At 39.2% G+C, this 22,510-nt stretch overlaps 1 protein-coding gene across 18 annotated transcripts in view; it reads left to right on the top strand.

The window, feature by feature from the left end:
- ANKS1B (ankyrin repeat and sterile alpha motif domain containing 1B) overlaps positions 1 to 22,510 on the top strand; it is a 324,701-nt gene that overhangs the window by 299,556 nt on the left and 2,635 nt on the right. For 11 of the 18 annotated variants that reach the window (XM_083462878.1, XM_083462888.1, XM_083462891.1 and 8 more), the window contains 6 exons: positions 5,746 to 5,820; positions 10,506 to 10,634; positions 13,316 to 13,387; positions 15,992 to 16,078; positions 18,628 to 18,765; positions 21,257 to 21,424. In XM_083462878.1, the coding sequence (XP_083319004.1) occupies positions 5,746 to 5,820; positions 10,506 to 10,634; positions 13,316 to 13,387; positions 15,992 to 16,078; positions 18,628 to 18,765; positions 21,257 to 21,424 (669 nt within the window). The remainder of the gene's footprint in view (positions 1 to 5,745; positions 5,821 to 10,505; positions 10,635 to 13,315; positions 13,388 to 15,991; positions 16,079 to 18,627; positions 18,766 to 21,256; positions 21,425 to 22,510) is intronic. The other 7 variants (XM_083462890.1, XM_083462894.1, XM_083462887.1 and 4 more) reach the window with 2 other exon arrangements.

The following is a 22,510-nucleotide window of genomic DNA, read 5'->3' on the forward strand; positions in this document are numbered from 1 at the left end:
TGTCACTGAGTAGCTTGATATATGCACATCGTGTCACTGAGTATCATCCTTCACTGTTGCCACTTCTAGTCCCTTATACCCTCTTCAAGCCCTTCTCTCATTTCTGCATATTTGAAAATATAATACTCCCCAGAGGTATATAATATTTCCTTTCTAGAAGTTGTCTCAATTTCATTCTTGAATTATCTCTCTCATACATGACATGATAAACATGCAAGGATGAAACTAAAGTTATAATTCCATAATATACTCAGCCTACTTCCTTCAAAGCAGTTCCACTGATTTTGTCCATAAAATGCATGTCACAGCCCATTAACATTTCTTTAGAAGTCTGGTGGGCTTCCATTTACATTTGTATTTAATATGTGATCTCTTTATAATTATGCAAATTCACTTCCTCTGTTCTGATCCTTCCTGTAGGCATGCCTATTGACCCAGGCTGTGTATACACTCCTGTTTAATCTGCATCCAGTGTATTCCCATTGCTGGCTTGGGAAGTAGTGTACACATCTTAGCCACAATCCATATCTATCCTGACGTTTCTTAGGAAATACTGTATTTTGATATGTCCCACCCCCCCCAAAAAAGTAGCTTTGATCCCTGTTGAGAAAAAGAATGACCTAGCTGTGATTTAAATCAGTAATGTGTACAGAGCCCCAAACTCTGGTAACATTTTCATGCCCACTGACTTCTAAGTGGGAAAATCTGGACAAATTTGATGTGTCTAACTCTGCTTGGAGTATTTTTTGAGCTGATTTCCTACTCTATACAATCTGGACTCATATTTTCAACCTCTGATTGTGAAATTGTTTATACTCTTTTTTCATACCTGCTTTTCCAAGGGAGGGTACTTGACCAAAGACATTTGACATATCAGCCACCCGTTCTAGAGTCATACTGAAGATGAAAGGCTGTTAAGGTTGAGAAGGTTATAGTGACATTATTAGCAAAAAAGGAAGTGGTTAGTCAGCAGAAGTTTTCATTTCACTGTGCATGTTTGGCACATTAGAACTGAAATCGCTAGGCTAAATCCTGCTTTGAGAGATGAGCACCAAGACTGACTTTTTTAAAAGATTAGACAGGGCTGAAAAACCCCCACAGTAACTGACAGCAGGAACCTGAAGCAATTGCCCCTGAAAAAAGCACAACTTTTGTTCAGCTAGATGGAAATTAATTTGAAAGCAGTTTGCAATAGTTTTAGGGCTGTCTGCATGTACCAGCTCATCTCAACCTTAGGGCAAACTTGTTCAAATAGAGAATTCCATCTTGGTGAATGAAGTGTGAGGAAGAAACTAGATTCAGGCAAATGTAGCCATCTTTCTGTTCTTTTTTCATCACATACAATGATGTGTTGTGAGTCTTGAAATGACTGGAGCAGCCACAGGCCTTTCATATCATGGATGTGAACATTCGGGCCCAAGAAAGATGTAGTCTAGTATCCTTAAAAGACACTTTTTATAACCAGAGTGCATCTTACAGGAGTGAGTTTTACTCAGAGTGGACCCACTGAAATGAATGAGCCTAACATGGTTATGTTCATTAATTTCATTGAGTCTAAATTTGGTTGAATACTACACTATGTGTTTGCCTCTTGAAGGTGTCAGGATACAGGCATGGGTGTTATACACTATACTAAAATGCACAAGAATAATGATGTGATTTTTTTGTTTCATTGCTTTAGCAGTCTAGAAAGGAAGGCTTCTTTGTAATTTACAGGATCCTTTATTTTAATGGCTATCTAAGTTGTCAGTTTGAACCTCAGAAGATCACATCCTTCCATAAAAACAAACTGAAGCAGCAGCTGATAGTGGAGAAAATTTCCTTAAAGTTTATTTGTTTGGGGTTTCCTCTCTATCGCATGGGGATGGAACACAACTGACACAATCTGACAATAACCTTATTATTGTTTGGCATGGAATGCTACTCTTTTTAAATACTTGCTGATACTTGCTGGGATAGTTCCATAGCATCTATATACCATTTCCTCACATAAATGGATTCTTCAGACTCCTGTAAAACATTGAGATTCACCAGGATAGGTTTGATGATCTGTCATACTATAGTGTTCAAAGACCTCTAGAAGCCTCAGCACCCAGCTCCAGTTCATCAGATTCTCACAGCTCTGTTACACTCAGGTTGCAAGTGAAATGGAGCTGGAAAGCAAAACAAATTCCCAGATGGCAAGAGTTATTAATATTAGTATTACAGTGGTACCTTGTGTTGCATACTTAATCCGTTCTGGAGGTCCGTTCGTAACAGGAAACTGCTCGTAACATGAGGCGCGCTTTCGTTAATGGCGCCTCCACTGCTGCTGCACCACTGGAGCACGACTTCCGCTCGCATCCCTGGGCAAAGGTCTCAACAAGGGGCATCTACTTCTGGGTTAGTGGAATGCGTAACCCGCAACATTTGTAAGGGAGACGGTACGTAACACGAGGTACCACTGTATTAGTAATATTTGGTCTACTCTTCTCTGTGATAGCTTTTCAGCATAATGAACCATTTACTTCAATTATTTATATGTGTTTTCAGGATGAATTACACCCAATTATCACTTCATCTTTTAAGAACTGCAGCAGGTTAACTCTAGGTGTCTGCTGCTTCCCAGATGAAGAAGTGCTACTTCTCTTTATGCCTTCATGGGAGCTTGCAAAGAGAAACTGACCATCTCCCCTGTGGGGAAATGCAGGAGTTGTCACTATATATAAAATTTGTGCCTCACGCTGCAGAGGAGTTGTGAGGGCCATAACAGAATGGTGGTGAATTTGTCAATATATTAAACATACCAATTTTTCCTTTAGTATCAAAATAACAGCTATAGAGTGCCTAACCTGGATCAGGACCTGGGAACATGGGGAGGGAGTTAACTCTTTCTCCCACACCACAGCCTCAATGAAAATAGCACATACAGCTATTTGTCTGTGAGGCAAAAGCTCCATTGGCTCCAAATGAAGTTTTCCTCCCAGGCAAATTGCTGCAGGGGAGCAGGCACATTTTCACTGGGATAACAGCAGAAGGGCTAAACAGTACTCCCTGACTGTCACAGCTCCAATCCTGCTTTCCTGCCATATTTTGACAGGAAAAACAAGCCAAATACAAATGTATTCATGGAACTGCTATGCAAGGCCACCTCAACACATGTTCATTTAAACTGCCCCAAGTTGCAGAAAGGACAAGCGACCTTTATATTAAAACCATTTTCATTCATACAGTTTGCATTTTCTGCCATGCCATTTCTCTGTTTCCTGTCCATTGAAACATTAACAGACATGGAGCTAGTTAATGAGTAAAATAAGCCTTAGGCATTAATGTAGTCAGAATAAATTATCTTCATAACTCTGCTAGGTCTTTAGGAATGCTTCAAATATATTCATTTATTTTTTAAAAGAGATAACTACTGACTTCTGTAGGTAACTTTTTGAAAGGCAGATGAATCCTTTGGCAGGAGGATACTCTGAGGCATGCAAAGTCCATTTTCTTTGTGCCAACACAGCTGCCTGGGTTCCTCTCTGTGCATGTGTTGCATAAGCACATCTGGACTGATAGAAGAAGAGAGCATGGCCTTTTAGGTAGAAAATAGTAGTGGCAAGAAAGCACAGTTCCGTTGCTTTATGTGTGTTCCTTAGTACCTTGGCTCAAATGATTTCCATTTTGTTTTGCCCATAAATGACAGCTAAGCAGAGGCCTAGGCATAGTAGGCAAAGTAAGCTGCTGTGTATAAGGGCTGTTCTCCATTACCATGGATGAACAAGACAATGATTCCCATCCTGTATTCAGTAAGCATGGGACCTCTGGAATGTGCTAACATGCTACCTTCACCCAATTCCAATCTACAATTTACAAGCACTTTTGCTTAGTTCTTCAGCACTCCTTCTAGTCCAGGCTGAAGCTATACTGCACAGCTTTGACACCCAACTCATCCCACAACCATTCCTTTCTCCCTTCACAAAGTCTCATAGCTATCTAGTTAATCAGCTTTAGTACCTCACAAGAGTGTTCCTCTACCCAGACCAAAGGAACTCAACATTGGCTATGCTGGACTTCTTTACATTCTGGCCAGTGTGCTAGCAGGACCACCCTCCAGTAGACTGATATCAGTAGACTGTCCTCCAGTGGAATGGGGTCGGATTGCATTGGTAACAGTTTGCCTCTAGCACACCATCTAATTCTCCAAAGTATGTACATACTCCAAAGTATGTCTGCAGTAGTCTATTTTTAACCTTTGTCCAATTTGCAGCTCAGGTAATTCTTGACATTGTTGCTAATACTTTGTGCAAAACCTACTGAGGAAGCAACCACCACATGGTCTGACATCCTTCAAATGACTTAACACATACATGATTTCAGTTTCAGTAGCCAAAGTACTAATATTCAATTACTATTGATCTGATTTAGACAGGAAGCGCAATGCAACTGGTTGTGACAGTGTGCTGCCACAGTGGATACCATACCCCCTCATAATCACTTATTTGCTATAGTGTGGGTTTCTAGGATTGAATTGTAGGAACACTTTCTGGTCAGTTTAGAGAAAGGCAGCCTCTACTACCAGTCCTTTGAATTTCAGCAGTGACACAGCTTGTCAGTCAGTGTGAGGCATCCATATTTCACTAAGGGAAACATGAGCACAATCGTGATTTTCTTGCAGGAAGCTGTTTCTGTTTGAATGCAGGCTTTATTTAGACACTGATATTAAATTCCTGCTGCTTGTCTTAACTGCTGGCTATGCTCTGCATACTGTGGTTAAGCTATTGATGTTTTAATTGCTAGCTACTCCAGAGATTGTAGTTGCATTTCTCAGCTGTTTAAAGCCTTTCATTGTTGCATTCTCAGGAGACTCTGGGTAGCTACTCTATTTGGTGCTTATTTTAGTTGCTTGGCTACTATGAGCTATTATATTGGATTTGCTTGTGGTGTCCAAATAAGGAAATATATACGACGTTCTGCTATCAGATGATATGTATCTGATTTCCCCTTCCTTTTTCTGTATTGTTGTAATGTGCATCTTGCTTTCTCTCCAAACACAACATGTGTTTAGCATCCTGCATTCCATATGACGGTTGGAATGAGATAGTGTGTTGCTACTCCATTTTACAGCTATGAATTTGTTCTTTTCTAATTGCATTTTAAAGGTATTGGTCCAATCTACTGAGCTCTGCTATTTCTCTTTCTGGCTTACCACATGGAAATGTTTGGAGACTGTGCATCATGCAGCCTTGGTTGACTGTAGCTAGTATCTTTCAAATAATTAAGGCCTTTCAAATACCTTTACAATGTTATCCACAAATACCACTGACGTTAGTTGTTATTGCTCTGCAGCAGCACATTTGATTATGCTCAGTATTTGTTTGTTTTAGCCTTTTCTCCCCAAAGTAAATCTCCATTGAAAAACCCTTTTCAGCTGTAGAATGCAAATCAAAGGCTAAGATATGATTGAACACTTTCCCCCTTTCTGCTATTAAGTTCTATTTCATAATCATATAATTGTTTTATTATCCTGAATAGGTCCAAAACTCAATCTGAAATCCTTGAGCTGTGTTTTCTTTCTATAAGCCCAAAATATGTTTTGTCAGCAAATATGTTAGAGGTCTTTAACAGCTGCTGCCAATTTGAAACGCTCTCTTCTTTTATACAAAATCTTGCAATTGTGTTCATGCCCCCACCTGCAATACTTTTTCTTCCTGGGCTTGGGGTGTTGGTGGTGCTTTACTATTTACAAGATGAGATGTAGTTTTCTGTTTATATTAGCAGTCTTCTGTCTGTGAAATTTGGACCAGCCAGAATGCAGGATATCCTTACACAGCAGTCCATCAGGTTCATAATGTAAGATACTTCAATAAATTGTCACTGTATTGGTGTTCATTGTGTTGCCTTGGTGTTGTTAATACTTTATACAGGTGCCATGCTTTTCAGACTTCAAAAAGCAATGTGTAGCATCCAATTATTTCCAGGATTGTACGTATGTGTTTTTACATTTTGTTTTCATAGTGTGCAATAAACTTGTTGGCTTTTGTGTAGCAGGATACAATTTTTTCAGCACCAAAGGTCAGTTTTTTAAAAGAAGAAGTGACCTCATCGATAGTTTAACTTCTGCTCTGGGTGCTTTGTCTTTGTTAGCCTTCAAAGACAAGGATGGGAGTAAATTGCATACATTCTGCAATTTTACTCGGTTTTGTGCCTTCTGTTTTCAGTGACCAGGAAGGATCCTTCTAGTTTCTTGGGGCTGCTTCTCCCTTTTTAAAAGATGTACTAGCTCATCATTTCAATGTGTTCTTCATGAATGGTATCTTGTAGCATGTCTAAACAATCTGACTTCTTTTAGATACAGGAAGTCCCTTGAAGCAATGTGCTCATATCATAAACTGTATCTTGAATATCAGCCTTATGACTGTCTTAATGTGCTACTTCAGTGCATGTTATACATGCAATTCCTTCCTAGCGCATGTGCAGAGCAGACAATTTCTCCATCATTTATATTGTGTCAGAATTAAAAAAACTATAGTCAGAGTTCACCTTTGCTGCAAAAGGGAGAAAACTGCCTAGAACCAGGGGACCAGAAATGCTGTAAGAACTGCAGCAGTATCTGCACCTTCCACCCACCTATGTGCTGTCAGTTCTGACAGTTCTATTATTACTAATAGTATAATACTTGTTATATAATATTTAATAGTATGTACAACTAAGAGCATTTTGGTATTTTGCTACTTAGTTGTGAGGCATGAGGAATGCCATCTGAACTGATTCCTATGCCTGCATCTTCCCAGCTATTAGAGGGAGGCAGAAGAAGGTCACAGGTCCTTTAAGGAACCCAGCAGAAATACTTAAATATGTTGATAACAACAGATTAATTTGAATTATGAGTTTTTTCACAAACCAATGAAACAAATAAAGGAACAACTTGAAGCTTAAATGACCCATTGAGAAACAAATGACAATTGCACATATACATACATGTAAGAGCATGTGTGCAATCAGTGGTTCTTTTTAAAATTAATGATACATTAAAATGCATTTTCAACAATGGCAGAATGGTGCAATAACAGGAGCTTCACCTGTTTAATTTCTGTGTGCCACTATTAATATTTACAGTGAGAATGATCTACCAAACGTAAGCACTTCTGCAGCTCACTAATTTTAATTATAGTTAAGGTTTGTACAGTCGTACCTTGGTTTTCGAACAGAATGCATTCTGGGAGTCCATTTGACTCCTGGAACCATTCAAAAACCAAAGTATGGCTTCTGATTGGCTGCAGGAGCATCCTGCAGCCAATGAGAAGCCATGGAAGTTGCGCCGGATGTTCGGCTTCCAAAACTCACTTTTTTCCAACACTCACTTCCAGGTTTCAGTCATTCAAGAGCCAATTTTTTGGGGAGCCAAGGAGTTTGGCTTCCAAGGTACCACTGTACTTAAATACCCCCAATTAAATAACTGGGACATAAAAGTTCTCCCATAACATAGATTTGGAAGACAATACTTATGTGGTAGACATATGTTTGACTGCAATTAGCTTTCTGCACTTACTTATACTTACGTCTCAGTTTAATTTTGTTTAGATTCCATAGCTGCAGCCTCTGCCACCAAAATCATAAATTTACCTGTTTAGTTTAAAGGCACTATGGTTTTTGTAAGACCTTGATCCAGACTGCTGAATATTTTCTCATTTCAGCTGTAGGTTCCACTTTTTAGCTATTGGACTGAGAACAGCTAGTCTGGACATTTTTTGTAAATTCTGAAAAGTATAAAATCTGTAAAACTGTGACATTAAAGGGTTCCATGTTCATTTGTAACAATGTATCCTAGAGTTGAGAAGTATGAATTTACATTGGGAACGAGAACACAAAGGGCTCTGGATCATGGACATTGTTTGACAGTGGGGTATATACAGGAAGATTCTATACTACCTCTATTTTTTGCATTTGTTACTGTTCTACATCCTAAAGTTTTTATACTCAGAATAAATCTTCATACAAAAGCAAATACTTATTTTGCTAAAACGTACTGTCCAGAGCTTTAAAACAAGCAGATACCAAGCATTCTGTCATCTTAACAATAGTCTTGACAATTTTAGCGTTCGGATGGAATAAAGTGTAATCTCAGAGCATAATCACATTTCTTTGAGTGATATTAATAAGATTACTTAAATAAATGGAAAATAAAAATGCAAGCCTTTAAGATTTTTTTGTCCACTACACTGAATTGCCATATCCAGTGATAATTCCACAAGGTCACAATGTAGTCAAAGTGAAATACTTGTTAGTGCAGCAGATTAAGTGATAAAGCTAAATATATTCCTAAAAGATGTTTCGCAGGATTATGCCCAGCATTTGAGGATGGTAAAATCAAAGGCTGACTCTTATTTTTGCAGCACACGTTTGCTATATATAACTGGTATTTGTGATATTGAACACTGTAAAGTGTGAAGAAAATTGCAGTAAAAATGCAGTGAGCATAGGCAAGAAAATTGTGGCCGATGTCAGTGCCTGAATACGTATCCACTGTATGCCCTTGGGTGTTTGAAAAGCCCTTCCATATTTCACCTACGGAATGCCATTATACATGTGGCAAAGAGGCACTGCATAAATTTTGAATGGGCTCAAAGGCAGATAATTTATCCTTATAGAGCCTCCATGTTTAAAAACTATGAGTGTCTAATGTTGATATTAGCAACTGCAAAATGTTAATCCATGTGACATGGTTTAAACATTCTAAAGTGCTATATAAAGCTAAGTATTAACTGTTATTTTATTATTGTCTACACAACAGACATTTCACAGTTTCAGCATTTTCCAGCATCAAGAAATAGTGATTAGATAAAGTGCTACTTGCTGGAAATGTAGTGTATCTGCCAAGTCTACCCAGACACCTCCTCCCTCCCACAAAAAAACAAAACAAAACTCAGAAAAGCACAGGAGTTAATAGTTGATTGCAAAATGCCAATTTATATATCTCTGAAGCACTTTTAAAGGAAAGTACCACATTACGATTAGTTTTCAATGAGGCAGTAATATTGGCACAAAGTTGTTTCTGCTTGTTTTGTCTTCTGCTTCAGTTTTCACATTGGAAGGTTACTATTAATTTTGATGTCTTCCAGTTTACCTTGTGCTTGTCCTTGTAGATCTGTACAAACCAACCTCTGTCTTGTCATGATTGTGTGGCCCATGAAAATGGATGTATAATGCTTGTTTTGTTTGCTCTGTCCTGGTTTACGAAATGAAACGACATTTTCTTTCATTGGAATTTTCTCATTTGCTTTCAACAGCAATTACGTGTTTCAGTTGCTTTGATTTAATCTTGGGATGGAGCCAGAGAAAAGGCTACAGAAGGGAGCTGGCAGAAGCTGGTTTTTTCTGCCCTCTACCCTGCCCAAGCAGTCTCCTGAGTAACAGGGATTCTGCCAAATGGGATGAATTGTGGCACAGAGGACTAAGGAGGAATCCCCCATAAATTGTCAGAGCATATTCTGTGAGCAGAGCTCCCACTCACAGAAGGCAACTTGCCTACTTTTTACAGATCCACAGCATTCACTCCCCTGATCTTCATGAGAAGCTGGGTGGGGCTGCCAGGGGGAGGAGGAGGAGGAGCAGAATACCAGATTCTGCTTCCTTCCTTCTGCAGGCCTTTTCCTGAATCCAACCTCTTATTTCTCAAGTTTGTTTAAAACTGTTAGTAAGCTTTTAACAAATAGTTGCCGATTTGATCTCAACGGAGTTGAAAAACAGTGAGTAGAAAGAGTATATTAAACTGGGACAAAAAGGCTCAGAAGTCGGAGATAAGCAAATTGTAAGATTTGTTGCAATACATATAGATTTAGAAAGTACTTTCCAAATGTAACCATTTTGTTAAATCAGTTTAAATATTTGCTTTTTTATCTGTAAGAAAATTAATTAAATTCAAGCATCCTTGGTGGTAGTTAAGAAACATATTCAGATTCTCATCAACATTTCCTCAAAATAAGACTGCAGTCCTATATACACTTAAATGGGAGGACGCCTCATTGAATTCAGTGGGACTTGCTTCTAAGGAGGCTTTCATAGGATTACAGAACAAGTCCCAATGATTACAGTTGGGCTTTCTCATAAGCAAGTGGGCACAGGCACAGGTTGCAATCATGTGCAAACCTACTGGACAAAGTGGATTTGAGTATGGGTCTCGTTGCATTACAATCCTATAGGTGCTTGAAATCATGAGGCTTACTTCCAAACACTCATATATATGGGCAAGCTGTTAGTTTCTTATGCACAAGGATAACAATGGTGTATAAGTAGCAGCAGCATTTAAATAATGTCTGCCTATTTTTGACATTGCTCCTTGCTAGACAACTCAGATTGGAGGCTGTAGTGAAGTAATAAATGCTGACTACATGGGCATTCATAAAGTTATTTTTATTCTTCAGAATGGCACGTTCTGTAAATAATAATATGTAGCCAAAATGCCATGGTTGCAACCACAGTGAAATATGCTAATTGCCTTCAGTTTACATTGCTTTTTGAATACATCTGATTTTCAGACTGGAGACTGGGGTGAACCATCAATTACCTTACGACCTCCTAATGAGGCAACAGCATCAACACCGGTACAATACTGGCAGCATCATCCAGAGAAACTAATCTTCCAGTCATGCGATTACAAAGCATTTGTAAGTTTGCCAAACTCAATGTTTTCTTTGAGAATAGTTGGAAATTGTCCAGATTAAGGAGTGACCATTAACATTTTGGTAGTCTTTTTCTCTACCATCACAACTATAACGTCTTTCTTACAGAAACAAAAATGATACAAATAATTTTTTTTTACATTATTGTGAACAGAATACAGAATGAAATTGTAGCTTTATCTTTAAATCTGTGTTTCAGTCCCTGCTCTTTATTAAAGAAACATCCAAATTTTTATGCCATTGACACCCAAAGTCTCATAAATATATAAAAAGGTGGTGCTAGGGAGAGAACTGAAGGGGAACCCAGATGCATTGTTTTCAAGGATTTTGAGTATGACCATGAAGACCACCATAGCTTTCCACCCATGCTTGTCCCCAGAATCAGGTACTCAGAACTGCACCATAGCCTGTGTACATGGATATTGAATTCAGCTCCCATATTGATAGACTAATCCTCCATTCATTTGCCCGATTCCTTTTAAAATCTCTCTAAGCTAGTGACCATTACCACATCTTGTGGTACTACTGCCTTCTATAAAATTCTTGCTGTGTGAAGTACTTCGCTTTGTTCACATGCTGATTCCAGCACATTGGAAGCAAACACTTCAATCGCTGTTTTAAAAGTGGTGCTATTAAAAATTACCAGTCCTTGGTTTTATCAAAAGCCTTGAAGAATCTGTCAAATCTACTACTCACTTAATAGAAAGAAATTAGGCTCTAATAAGACTTAATCTTTTTTTTAAAAAACCCCTAAAAAACCACCCTTTTACATCTTGAGCAGCAGTGTGCTACACACGTTATTTTTTAAAAAGGAAAAAAGCTTCACAGCTTTAATTCAACTGTACTGAGACGATTTAGGCTTTTTTTGCAGAATTATAATACTGGACTTTATGATCCTGGACAGAATTTCCTGGTAACACACAATAGTGAACTAAATAAAATGTTATATACCAAGAAGAATGTATACCACTGAGCAATAATGTGGTGGTGGAAATTTCATGAAAGGATCCACCGTTTCTTTGGCACCACTAGCCTGCTCCAGCCAGAGTAGAAGGTAGCAGTAGTGGCATCTTTCTCATTTTTCTATATGTGTCCACCCCCCTTTTATCCCATTGACATCAGTGAAGGAAGAATGACTACACCTGCTCTAGGACTAGTACAGATTTTTTGTGCTTTTCAGGGGAATGAGGGAATACAAGGCCTCCTGCAGTCTACATCCAATATTCCCCCTTCATGTCCTGCCACTGGCACTGCATCTACACCCACTGAACATGCCAGGGGCTCCTTCAGGGTCATAAAAGTGCCCCAGAGACGGAACTCCTCCACTGGTGGATTGGCACATGTGCCCCTCAGCTGCCCTTTGGCCAACATTAGAATTGCAACCTAAGTAACTTTACATCACATGTGCACCCTGCATGGTCCTGTAACTGCACAGTAGTGTGACTTTTTATTTTCTATTTGTATATGGACAGCTGGTATAGACATAGATTTTAAGAGTAAATCCTTGGTTTTGTTTTTGATGACTTCTCCCCATGAATATGACATCTGTAGGTGTTCCTCTATTTTAAAGGTGGAAAATGCAGAAGCTCAGGGCAGCGACGGAGGAAGCCACTTGGGCGCCTGGGGCAGCGTGCCCAGGGGCGGGGCGATCCTTCCATAGGGGCAGAGTGAGGGTGGGGCGAGCTGCCCATAGGGCAGGGTGCACCGTGGGGCCTCCAGAGTCTGCCTGCCTCCTCCCACTCAGCCGCCCTACAGCTGGCGGGGAGGCAGTGGGCGGACAGTTTGGGCAGCGTGGAGCCTGCACGCGCCCAAGCCACCGCGTCTCTCCCAGGAGAAACATGTGGCTCGGGTGCGCTGCAGGCTCCTGCGGTGAGTACCACCCCATTTTGTCACCCCCATCAGTGGTGACACCCGGGCACCTCCCTTCCTCTACTCCTGGCTCAGGGGGTCATGTTGCCAGACAGGGCATTCCCTGTAGCAGCCTCTAGGTTGTGGAGGTTCCTCCCCACAGATGTGTGTCTGGCAAGTTCACTATACAGTTGAATTATGAACGTGCACTTCTTTATTCTGGCCTTTGACAACTAAGTTGTTTTAAACTGTTTTTAATGTATTTTAAATTGTTGTAACTCAACTTGGGATCTTAGGGTGAAGGGTGAGTAATTAATAATAACATCAGCAACAACAACAACACCTGCTAGTACTGCTAATAAATTAACTTAGACAAAGAGCATGAAATAACACTTTGTAAATTTACTATGTAAAATCTAACATTATGAAAGGGAATATTATAGATTTGATTTAATGAAGAGGATTTAGCTCAATAGATTCCAGGCTGGAGAGCAAAATTCTTAAAATCACATAAAACACAATCACAAATCTTAAAACCCTTTTAAACAACAAGAGCAGCTAAAACCACCAATCAATACATTCAAACACTGAAAGTGCCTGGCACAAACAGGTAGGGCTTTACTTGGTGCCAACGTGTCAGCACCAAGTGTACTTCTGAGAAGAGCGAATTCAAGAAGCAGGGCACCACTACAGAGAAGGCTGTATCTCACATTGTCTACTCTCCCTAGAATGTTTTAGGTCAGCAAATAAGCTTTCTTTGAAATTTTGCTTACTCTGTTTCATAACTTCAGAAAACAGTGCCTTGTTTCTTTCATAAGTATTTAGGTTCTATGCTGGTAAAAGAGCTCAGAGGCACAGAATCAACGCAGGATGCCTGTGCAAAAATGAGGGTGAGTGAAACTTACTTTTTCAAAACAGCTGTAATAGGCCAGACTTTTACTTGTAACTGCCTCACTTCATCTATGTTGTACATTAAATGAAATAACTCTGGATTTCTTTGCAATATTCTTTATACTTTAGTTATACGTATGTTACATAGTTTTTCATGTTATCACTAAAACCTCCAACTGCATGCACATTGTACATTTCCTACCTCTTGATAAGTAGATTCCCCCCCCCCCTTGCACCTTTTTATTTCTGTAGAGAATATAATAAGATTTAGCAGGCCAAGCATTTCCTTAACAGAAAACTTGACTAGTAAATTCCCATAGGGCTGGATACTCAAGCCCCTTTTTGGTGGAACTTGGGAACTCCCTTGGGGAAAGCGTAAGCCATTTTAAATCCCTTGGAATGTGATGAGGGGGCCTGGAGAATTTCCACCTTTACTGCTGGGAGGCAGTGATTCAGATAGAAGTTGCTGAATGGTGCTTACTGGGTGGATGTTTTTTCCAGCACAGACACAGGCTGCTAACATTTGCAGGGACTCAACAACCATGCCTGTGCATGGGGCTGGCAGTGTCATTCCCACCTCCGCTGCTTCCTCCTGGCACCTAAAGGGTAAATATGGGAATTCCAATCCTGCATCAGTTGCTATGCATGGTCCACTGGCAGCTATTTGTAGCAAACTACATCGCTGGCCACCATTGGCCAAGGGAGTACTGGAGGAATATGGTGTCTTTTTGTAATGCCTGCCCATTTACAAAAATTCAAGCAGAACATTTAAAGCAGAGAGCAAAACCACTAGTCCTGTTTCACTTTCCCAAGGAGAACAACGGAAACCCCCAAAGTACTTTTCCTTTAACAAATTCAGACTCCTTTCTCTGCTCAAATTAAAAGGGGGCGGGGGGGGGATCCTTCTAGTAGTCTCCTTCTCCTTCCCTCAGACATTGATGGATGCTACGTTCCAAAAGCTAGTACCATCAGGGAATATTGGTTAATTCCTTTGGTTAATTCCCTGATAATCCTTCAAGTATTTCAGGCAAAACAGCAATAAGCCTGTTCATGCTAATCAAGACAGAAAACCCATAATAATATAGTATTAAAAACAACTGCTGAGAGCAGGGACAGGAGAGATCAGTGTGGAGTCACATTTCAGGAGTGATAATGCCCAATCATAACGTATTTTTCACTTAAGACATTATAAGAATATCCTACAATTGTGTCACTGGCAGTTGTCCAACAAAATCTATTTAGATAAGAATAAAATCTTAACAGCTCATTGGCATCATTGTTTTCATGTGTAATTACAAATTTATGAAATGATTAAGAATATATACCATTGAAAATACAAATTATTTCATTTTATTTGTTTCTATCTGCAGCAAAGTGTAAATAAGAGGCTGATATTTAGTTTTGGGGAGATAAAGGCTGACGCTTTTGAAAGGCGTTCCAAGGATGTCAATTAAATACGTATAAACCATAACCTCAATCTTTCTCATTATACATTCTGTATGTTCTTTTCTGGTGCTCAAATATATTATTTGTATGAAGAGGAGGAAAACTGTTGGCATCTTAACTCAACACTTACGAAGTATAATTAATATCTATATTTATCCCATCTAAATGTAGAACTATACAAATAAAAAGTTTTATAATCTTTCTTTATAATTCAAAAATCTTTATAATTAGGAGCTAACTAATCATTTTAATATGTTTTCCTTCTCCTGATATTTATTGTCTGTTGGATGTTTTCTTGTTCAGTGTTTCAGTTGGTAACTGCTTTGTGTTATCTTTACTAAAAGGGGACACAGATTATATTAAACATAGATAAAATAAATATGGCCCTTTTACATAATTTTTTGAGTTTTTCAGGAAGTAACAGAATCTCTAAAACCCTTAAAATGTCAAAGGAAACTGCAGTACTTCTACACAAGTGCATACAGGTGGGATAATCAGTCAGGCTATTTTAGCATTAAAAATTGTAGTGTATCGAAGAATAAGGATGTGATCCTGAGGGGTGTTAAACTGCAGGCCTGTTAAAGCCAAACATCTCACAGTAAGCACCAGAGTAGATGAAGTAGCCTCAATTGTCCAGATAAAAATCTGTTACATTATCAAGAAACTTTGCTGCTGCTTTGTCAGAGGCTTTTGTATTACCCACTTAAGAATGTAACAAGAGCCCTGCTGGCCCAACTCATCCATCATCCTGTTCTCACAGTGGCCAACCAGATGCCTATGGGAAGCCCAAAAGCAGGAGTTGAGTGCAACAACACTCTTCCCGCTTGTGATTCCCAGAAACTGGACAGTGGAGCTGGATCATAGCTATCATGGCTAGTAGCACCTGAATGCCTTATCCTCCATTAAATCCTCCCGGTGCTTGGAAGCAATGCAATCAAACTTCTTGTGGGTTTGACCAGTATTCATGTCTCTTGTACTATGTATGTGCATGTGGTGGCTTATTCCACGCATTTTCAGAGATGGGCTATTAAAATATATAATGAGATATATCCTCGATTTCCCATTCCCTACAGTTGAGTGTAGTATATTGTCTTGGAAAAGGAAATCAGATGTACATTCAATACACCACATTCTTTCATGTTTGTTTTTAATTTCAGAAGTCTACAGAACAAATGAAGAAAGTTCCTACTATTGTTTTATCAGTCTCTTATAAAGGGGTAAAATTTATTGATGCAACAAATAAGGTAGGCATCATTTGGTTACTTGTACATTTTATAATAAGATGTTCTTTCACATGTATGGCCACCCGTTTTCAAAGTGCACATTAGTGCTTTTGGCCTTCCTGGACAACAGTTTACTTGCACAGGATAATGGTGGGATGACTCCTAGCATAAGTTCCTGTCCTTTTCCAGCATTGTTTTCTCCGTCCCCATCTGGAAGCAACACGGCATTTAAACTCAGGCAAACAAAACACACAGGCTGTTCCCTTGTTATTTTTAAAATATATTCAATAAATCAAGAAAATATAGGCACAGCTGAGATCCCTTAGCAGTAAAATCCTGCACACGTCTATGCAAAAGTAAGTCCCATTGTTTTCCATTGTTGTGTGTATAAGCTTGCACCCTAAAAGTACAAAGTTAGCACTTGATGCACTAATTGTAGTAAAATGTAATATTGTTTCCCACTAGGTTGTTTGTACCCATTGAGTAGTTTACACAGTAGGTCTTGGGCAGTCACTGCATGCTTTTTCTGAAGAGAGGACAGTCTGGTTGGTTTTTGTAAAATCTGAAAGTACCCTTATGGAAGAGTTCTAAATGTAGTATCTCTCCCCTACATTTCTATCAGGAGCACAGGGACTGCCTTAAAGTGGCAAAGCACCCTTCCCCCTCCTGCAAATGTGGGGAAGCTGCTCTGCTTCTGCTGTAAGCAGGGGGGTGGCAGCGTTTCCCATCTGCATGCCACCCCCTGGCTGATTAAAGGAAAAGGAAAGGGCTTTAATGTCTGATGGGTAGAGTTTAAATTCTGCTGCCTATGCGGCATGATCTTGTTCCCAGCTGGAAACAGGGTGGCACAGCCAACATGGGATTAAACCCTATTCTCCCACCCATCAGCCAAAGTTACCAGTGACATCGGCTGATGGGTAAGTGATGGCCTGGTGAGCCAAGATTGTCCTGAAGGCTGGAAATTCCCCACCTCTGCTGTAAATACATGCCATATTCACTTAAGAGAGTTCAAATTCCAGCACATGTTTCAGTGGACCAGAACGGAGTTTGAAATGAAGATTAAAAACTATAAAGTCCACAGAACTTTATAGAGCTTCTTCTTTTAACATAAGCATTCTTTCCAGTTCTAATTTGTTCTGAAAACTAATCTTGTGCTATCAACCATCAACAGCCTATGGCAATCTTTTTTTATTCTCATTCATAGGAAACCGAACCCCTGCTTTTTAGTATCACTGCAATCTATTCTGAAATTAAGAACAAGGAACTAAAATTAAGACGTATTATTGGTTTTACCCAAAGTAGTGTAAAATTAAATGAGTATTAAACTTACTGAGTCTAAAGATCTTTACATAATTATTGCTCATTAAGGCATAATCATTAATTTGATTGTGGTCCTTTATGTAGAAATAACAGTTTTAAAAATGCTCCAACAATTTGAGATAAGAGGATTTAATAGTTTTGATTCTCTTCTAAAACACAAGCCCATAGATTCAAATAACCAGTTTTCAGTATGCATTATTAAAATAGATTGCTAAATTAATATTTCAATGAGCTCTCTTGAGCGTTCATAGTTGCCTGAAAATATACTTTCTCAGAGGAAATTTGTCACAGGGAAAAACAGATTAAGGATGGCACATGAGCATGGCAGATTAACCATCATCCAAATTCAGAAGATAATTTATTCTAATTCCTAAGTATGTGATTAAAGATGAAACATATATGACCAAATCCCACAGCACCAGTTCACAAACAGGGTTTTGGATTGTGGTGACAGTATTGCATCTGAAGTTCTTAGCTTAAACTAAACAAACTCATCCTGGTGGTTTTTATGTGAAATAACATTTGGAAAAGTTGAATGCAATGAAGGTATAAATATCATTTTGCTATACCAAGTGTTAATGTATCTGGACAGTACCCTTCATTTTGCTTGGCTCATTTAACTTCTTCACATCCCTGTTTCACTGAGCAGTGAGCCTTTGCTGGGTTCTGGTTGCCCTTCTGATTGCAGAGGAACAAGTCTGGATCCAAACCATTACAATGTTCTTGTTCTCTGCGTGGTTAGAGGTAGAATAACGGCCACAATCTATTCTCAGAATCACTAGTACATGTATATCCAAAGCCCTACTGGCCACGTGACAGCAGGACACAGTGGTGGGCATGCTTTTACTCTCCCTCTCTTTCTGAAGATTGGCATATGTATTTTTTCTCCCACTAGAAACAATTGGGAGGAAATATATTTATGACAATTCTGTTTTGGGGAGGGAGGGGTGTTGGGAGAATGGGAAGGTTATGTAGTCTTCAGATCTATGTCGTCTTCCTATCTGCCCCTGATACACGCATTTTTTTTTACGTCTGCTGACAAAGGAAAGGCTGCCTGAGTGTATTATTTATTGAGCTGTTATTAATGAGGCTTACTTGGGGGAAACCAGGCTGCTATGGTTGCTATGGAACGTTACCCCCATCTCCCACTGCCCCAGATGTTCATACTCTCACTTTGCAGCTGAATGATTGAAGGGCTGTATGATGTTAATCAAATCCACTGAGTTGCCATTTCTTTTTCTTTCTTTTAGAATATTATTGCTGAACACGAGATTCGTAACATTTCTTGTGCTGCACAAGACCCTGAAGACCTCTCTACATTTGCTTATATCACAAAAGACTTGAAGACAAATCACCATTACTGCCATGTGTTCACAGCCTTTGATGTGGTTGGTCTATAAATATATTTCTACTTGGTCACATTTTAAAATCAAAAATATTTATAAATGCAATTTTGCAGAGACAGATGCAAATACTTTAGGCTGCAATCCTAGCCCCACATTGCTGGGAGTAAGCAGAGGGGGGCGAACCAAGCCTTATGAGGAGCAATTGAGGGAGTTGGGTATGTTTAGCCTGGAAAAGAGGATTCCTGCAGCATTACAGCGGGGGTGGACTAGATGACCCTCTGGGACCCTTCCAAATCTACAATTCTGTGAATCAGTAAGTTCCATTGAATTTAAAAACCTTACCTCTAAGTAGGGATGCCGAGGATCACAGAAATAGAAGTATAACTAGCCAGATCATCAAATTCTCGGTTGCAGTTTATCTATGATGAAGATTGTTCAGGACCAACCCCGGTACAATATATTTTTTTTGCTCAGCTCTTCTGAAATAGGTGAACTCCACTTCAGGTGGGACTTTTTATTTTTTTTGAGATATTCACTTTTTAAAAGTGTGGCAATACTTTTATTTCTTCTGTTGTAAAAGGGCCAGTGAAGGTTTTTGAAGAAAATTAGAGACAGGTAACACAGGTTAACATTTATTATCATTAATCAGCTGGTAATAGGAAGGGGTAAGAAAAGAAAACTATTATATGAGCAAAAATGAATGTGCAAGGACCAGGAAAGAGGGATGAAAGAAACTGGCAGGCTTTTTTGGTTGAGTGGAAATAAGGTACAAGTTGAGGGCAAAAGGAGAAAGGCAGAAGAAATTACAGGAGATGGCTATAAAGACTTTGAGGGGCACGTAATGATGGGATAGGATAGATATACAAGTAAAACTCCTCTTTACAAAGATGAGTAACAATAACTCCAGAGCAGACCTGAGGAAAGCTTAGCTTTGAAACACCTTGTCATCAGGAGAACACTGTGGGAAAGAATTTAGCAATTTGGAAAGATGGATTAGATATCCGCTGATTATGCCAAACTGCTTTCATCTTGCACTATTTTGGAACTGGCTGTTCCCTTGTACCACTTTTTAGTGGGGGTTGGTCTTGGTGTTTTTCAGCTCTCTTAAGTAGACAGAAAGGTTGAGAACCCCCAAGTTAAAGCAATCTTGAATAGTTTTGTTATACTTTCAGGAATCTATGTTAAGTGATAGCACAATTTTGTTTTTTGGCTAGGAAAAGATACCTGGATTTAAATAAGGCAATATGATTTTATAGTAATACTCTTATACATTTCAATGCTCTAATAGGCTCTGAAAACAATGACAGAAACTCTTTTTAAGGAATGAAAATTTGACTTTTGAAAAATAAATTTATGTGCAGCTGGTAAATGATAAAGCAGGGGTGGGGAATCTTTGGCCCAGCAGATGTTGTGGGATGCCAACTGCCATCAGCTTCAGATAGCTCTGCCAATTGTTAGGGATGATGGAGTCGGAATCCAACAACATCTGGAAGATAAGAGTTCAAGGTAACCTCTTGTCTATTTTTAATTTTAACAAAATAGTAATAGATAGGTATGCTGGAAGCTTCTGTTTTATTAATTTAAATTTGTGCCATGAAACTTTAAAATATTATATCTTCACATAACTGTAGTGCTTTTAGCTTTCATACTTAGAAAAATAATAATGTGTGCATTATAAAGCATTAGAGTTCTCTTCTTGAGTTATGGCTGGTAAGTAGGAATGAATGTATGCAGATAGTTAAATTGTATGGAGAGTGGCTGTGAATTGGTTCCCCCACCCTCCAAAATACATTTTCTAATACAAATTGAGTAGAAGAGAAAAAATTTCATAGGGCTTCTGTTATTAACGATCATCTGAACTAAAAATTAATGAATGTTTTGTCTGTGTTCTGGGGATACAAAAGGTACAGAAAATTAACCAAAGAAGCATCTATATAGCAGAACAGCTCCTTGCTATGGTCTTTTTACAGATGTGCTGAGAATGCTTGCTTTAATGCCTCAAGCCCATATATTCTTGGGTCACAGGTCCACAATTTTCTTCCCCTTAAGAGTGAGGTGTTGTTCAAAAATGGGGCAAAGAGGCAGAAAAGAGCACGACAGGAGTAGAGAATCAATGGGTGGGTATGAAGAAAGCAGCAATAAAGACGGGAAGGCACTCAGAACAATATTTTGTGTAACACCATAACCACATCCATTACATTAACATATGATTTTTAATTCTATGTTTATTGATTCTCTTATTTCTTATTGTAGTGAAATTTGAATTCTATATAATTTTTAAAAAATACTTTAGGATCTAGCACACTGAATTACAATTGCTAAGCAGGCAGAAAAATCCATTAGGTGGTCTACCAAGACCTTTGGCTATTTTTCAAGTGGTCCAGGAGAAAAAGTTTGGGAATCACAGTTCTGCAGTATTCCAGAGTGTGAAAATTAAGCTCTGCCTGATATGTGACGATGTTATAATTTAGATTTCTAAAAGAAATGTGTTTAATCTAACCTGTTTTCATGCTGCTGTTTGTTGCTGTTCCAGAATTTAGCCTATGAAATAATTCTCACATTGGGACAGGCATTTGAAGTAGCCTACCAACTAGCACTTCAAGCTCGAAAAGGAGGTCATTCTTCAACCCTTCCTGAAAGCTTCGATAATAAACCTACAAAACCAATTCCAAAACCTCGTGTTAGCATTCGAAAATCTGTGGTGAGTAAAATATGTACAACCCATGAAAGAAGCCTGCTGGTGCTGGTGCTTAGGCTGAACTCATTTCCCCATTTCTGCAATGAAGGGTTCAGCAGATTGGGTCTTGGCTCTCTGCCCACAGGGCGAAGGCAGGCAGCAATGTTTGGGGACATAGGGCTCCCAGGATTCTCCACTAACACTCCTCTACTAGAAATATGCAGAGCTGCCACCTGGGCCTCTCCCAGCACCTTTACAGGACACTATTGCATAGATGCCTTCACTTCAATGGAAGCCACCCTCAGTTGGAAGGTCCTACTTCCTGAACACTGCAGCCTCTCTCCCACCTGAGATTGGGACATAGTAAAGCTATCCCAAACTGCTGACCTTTCATTGCAGAAATTGGAAAAAGTACTTGAATCATACTTTTCCATTGCCAATGAAAGGTCAGCTGGGCCCACCCTTAAGACCGGCTGCAGTACATCTGCTCTTCACTTCACTTTTTCTTAATCCTACATCCCAGATATATATAGAATAGAGTTTTTCTTTCTATAAGTCCTGATCTGTCTTGAGCTTGGTGAGTTCACAAACTGAATCCTGGGAGCTCTACGCCCTAAATGTTGCTGCCTGCCTCCGACCTGTGGGCAGAGAGCCAAGACCCAATCTGCTGACCTTTCATTGGGAATGGAAAACTACAATTCAGGTAGGTACAATCATACTTTCTCTTTATAATCAGCATGCTAGGGGCATGAGCAGTATTCCATTCGCTCATCTTTCTAAAGGCAGCTGTAGAAATTCAGTATAGTTACTAGCTCTTGGGCACACAAAATTCATTATGCAAAACAGTACTGGAGGGATTCCTAGGCATGCTAAGGAAGCCACCTGTAATTAAACATCAATTTCACTTATGTATCTGTGGTTCAGTTTTTCCTCTGTGGCCCATTCTCTGCTTAATAGCAACACTAATACTGTAGATCAAACATAGCTTCTTGTGATCTTTAGTTTATATTTACATTATAAAGGCAATACTTTTCTAGAAGCTCTTACCAGCAGTTCTCACCTTCAACTACCAGACCAGAACATAATCAGGTAGGTGTCCAGAGACAGACA

Source organism: Podarcis liolepis (genome assembly GCF_965112155.1).
Source record: "Podarcis liolepis genome assembly, chromosome: 10".
NCBI classification, from domain to species: domain Eukaryota; kingdom Metazoa; phylum Chordata; class Lepidosauria; order Squamata; family Lacertidae; genus Podarcis; species Podarcis liolepis.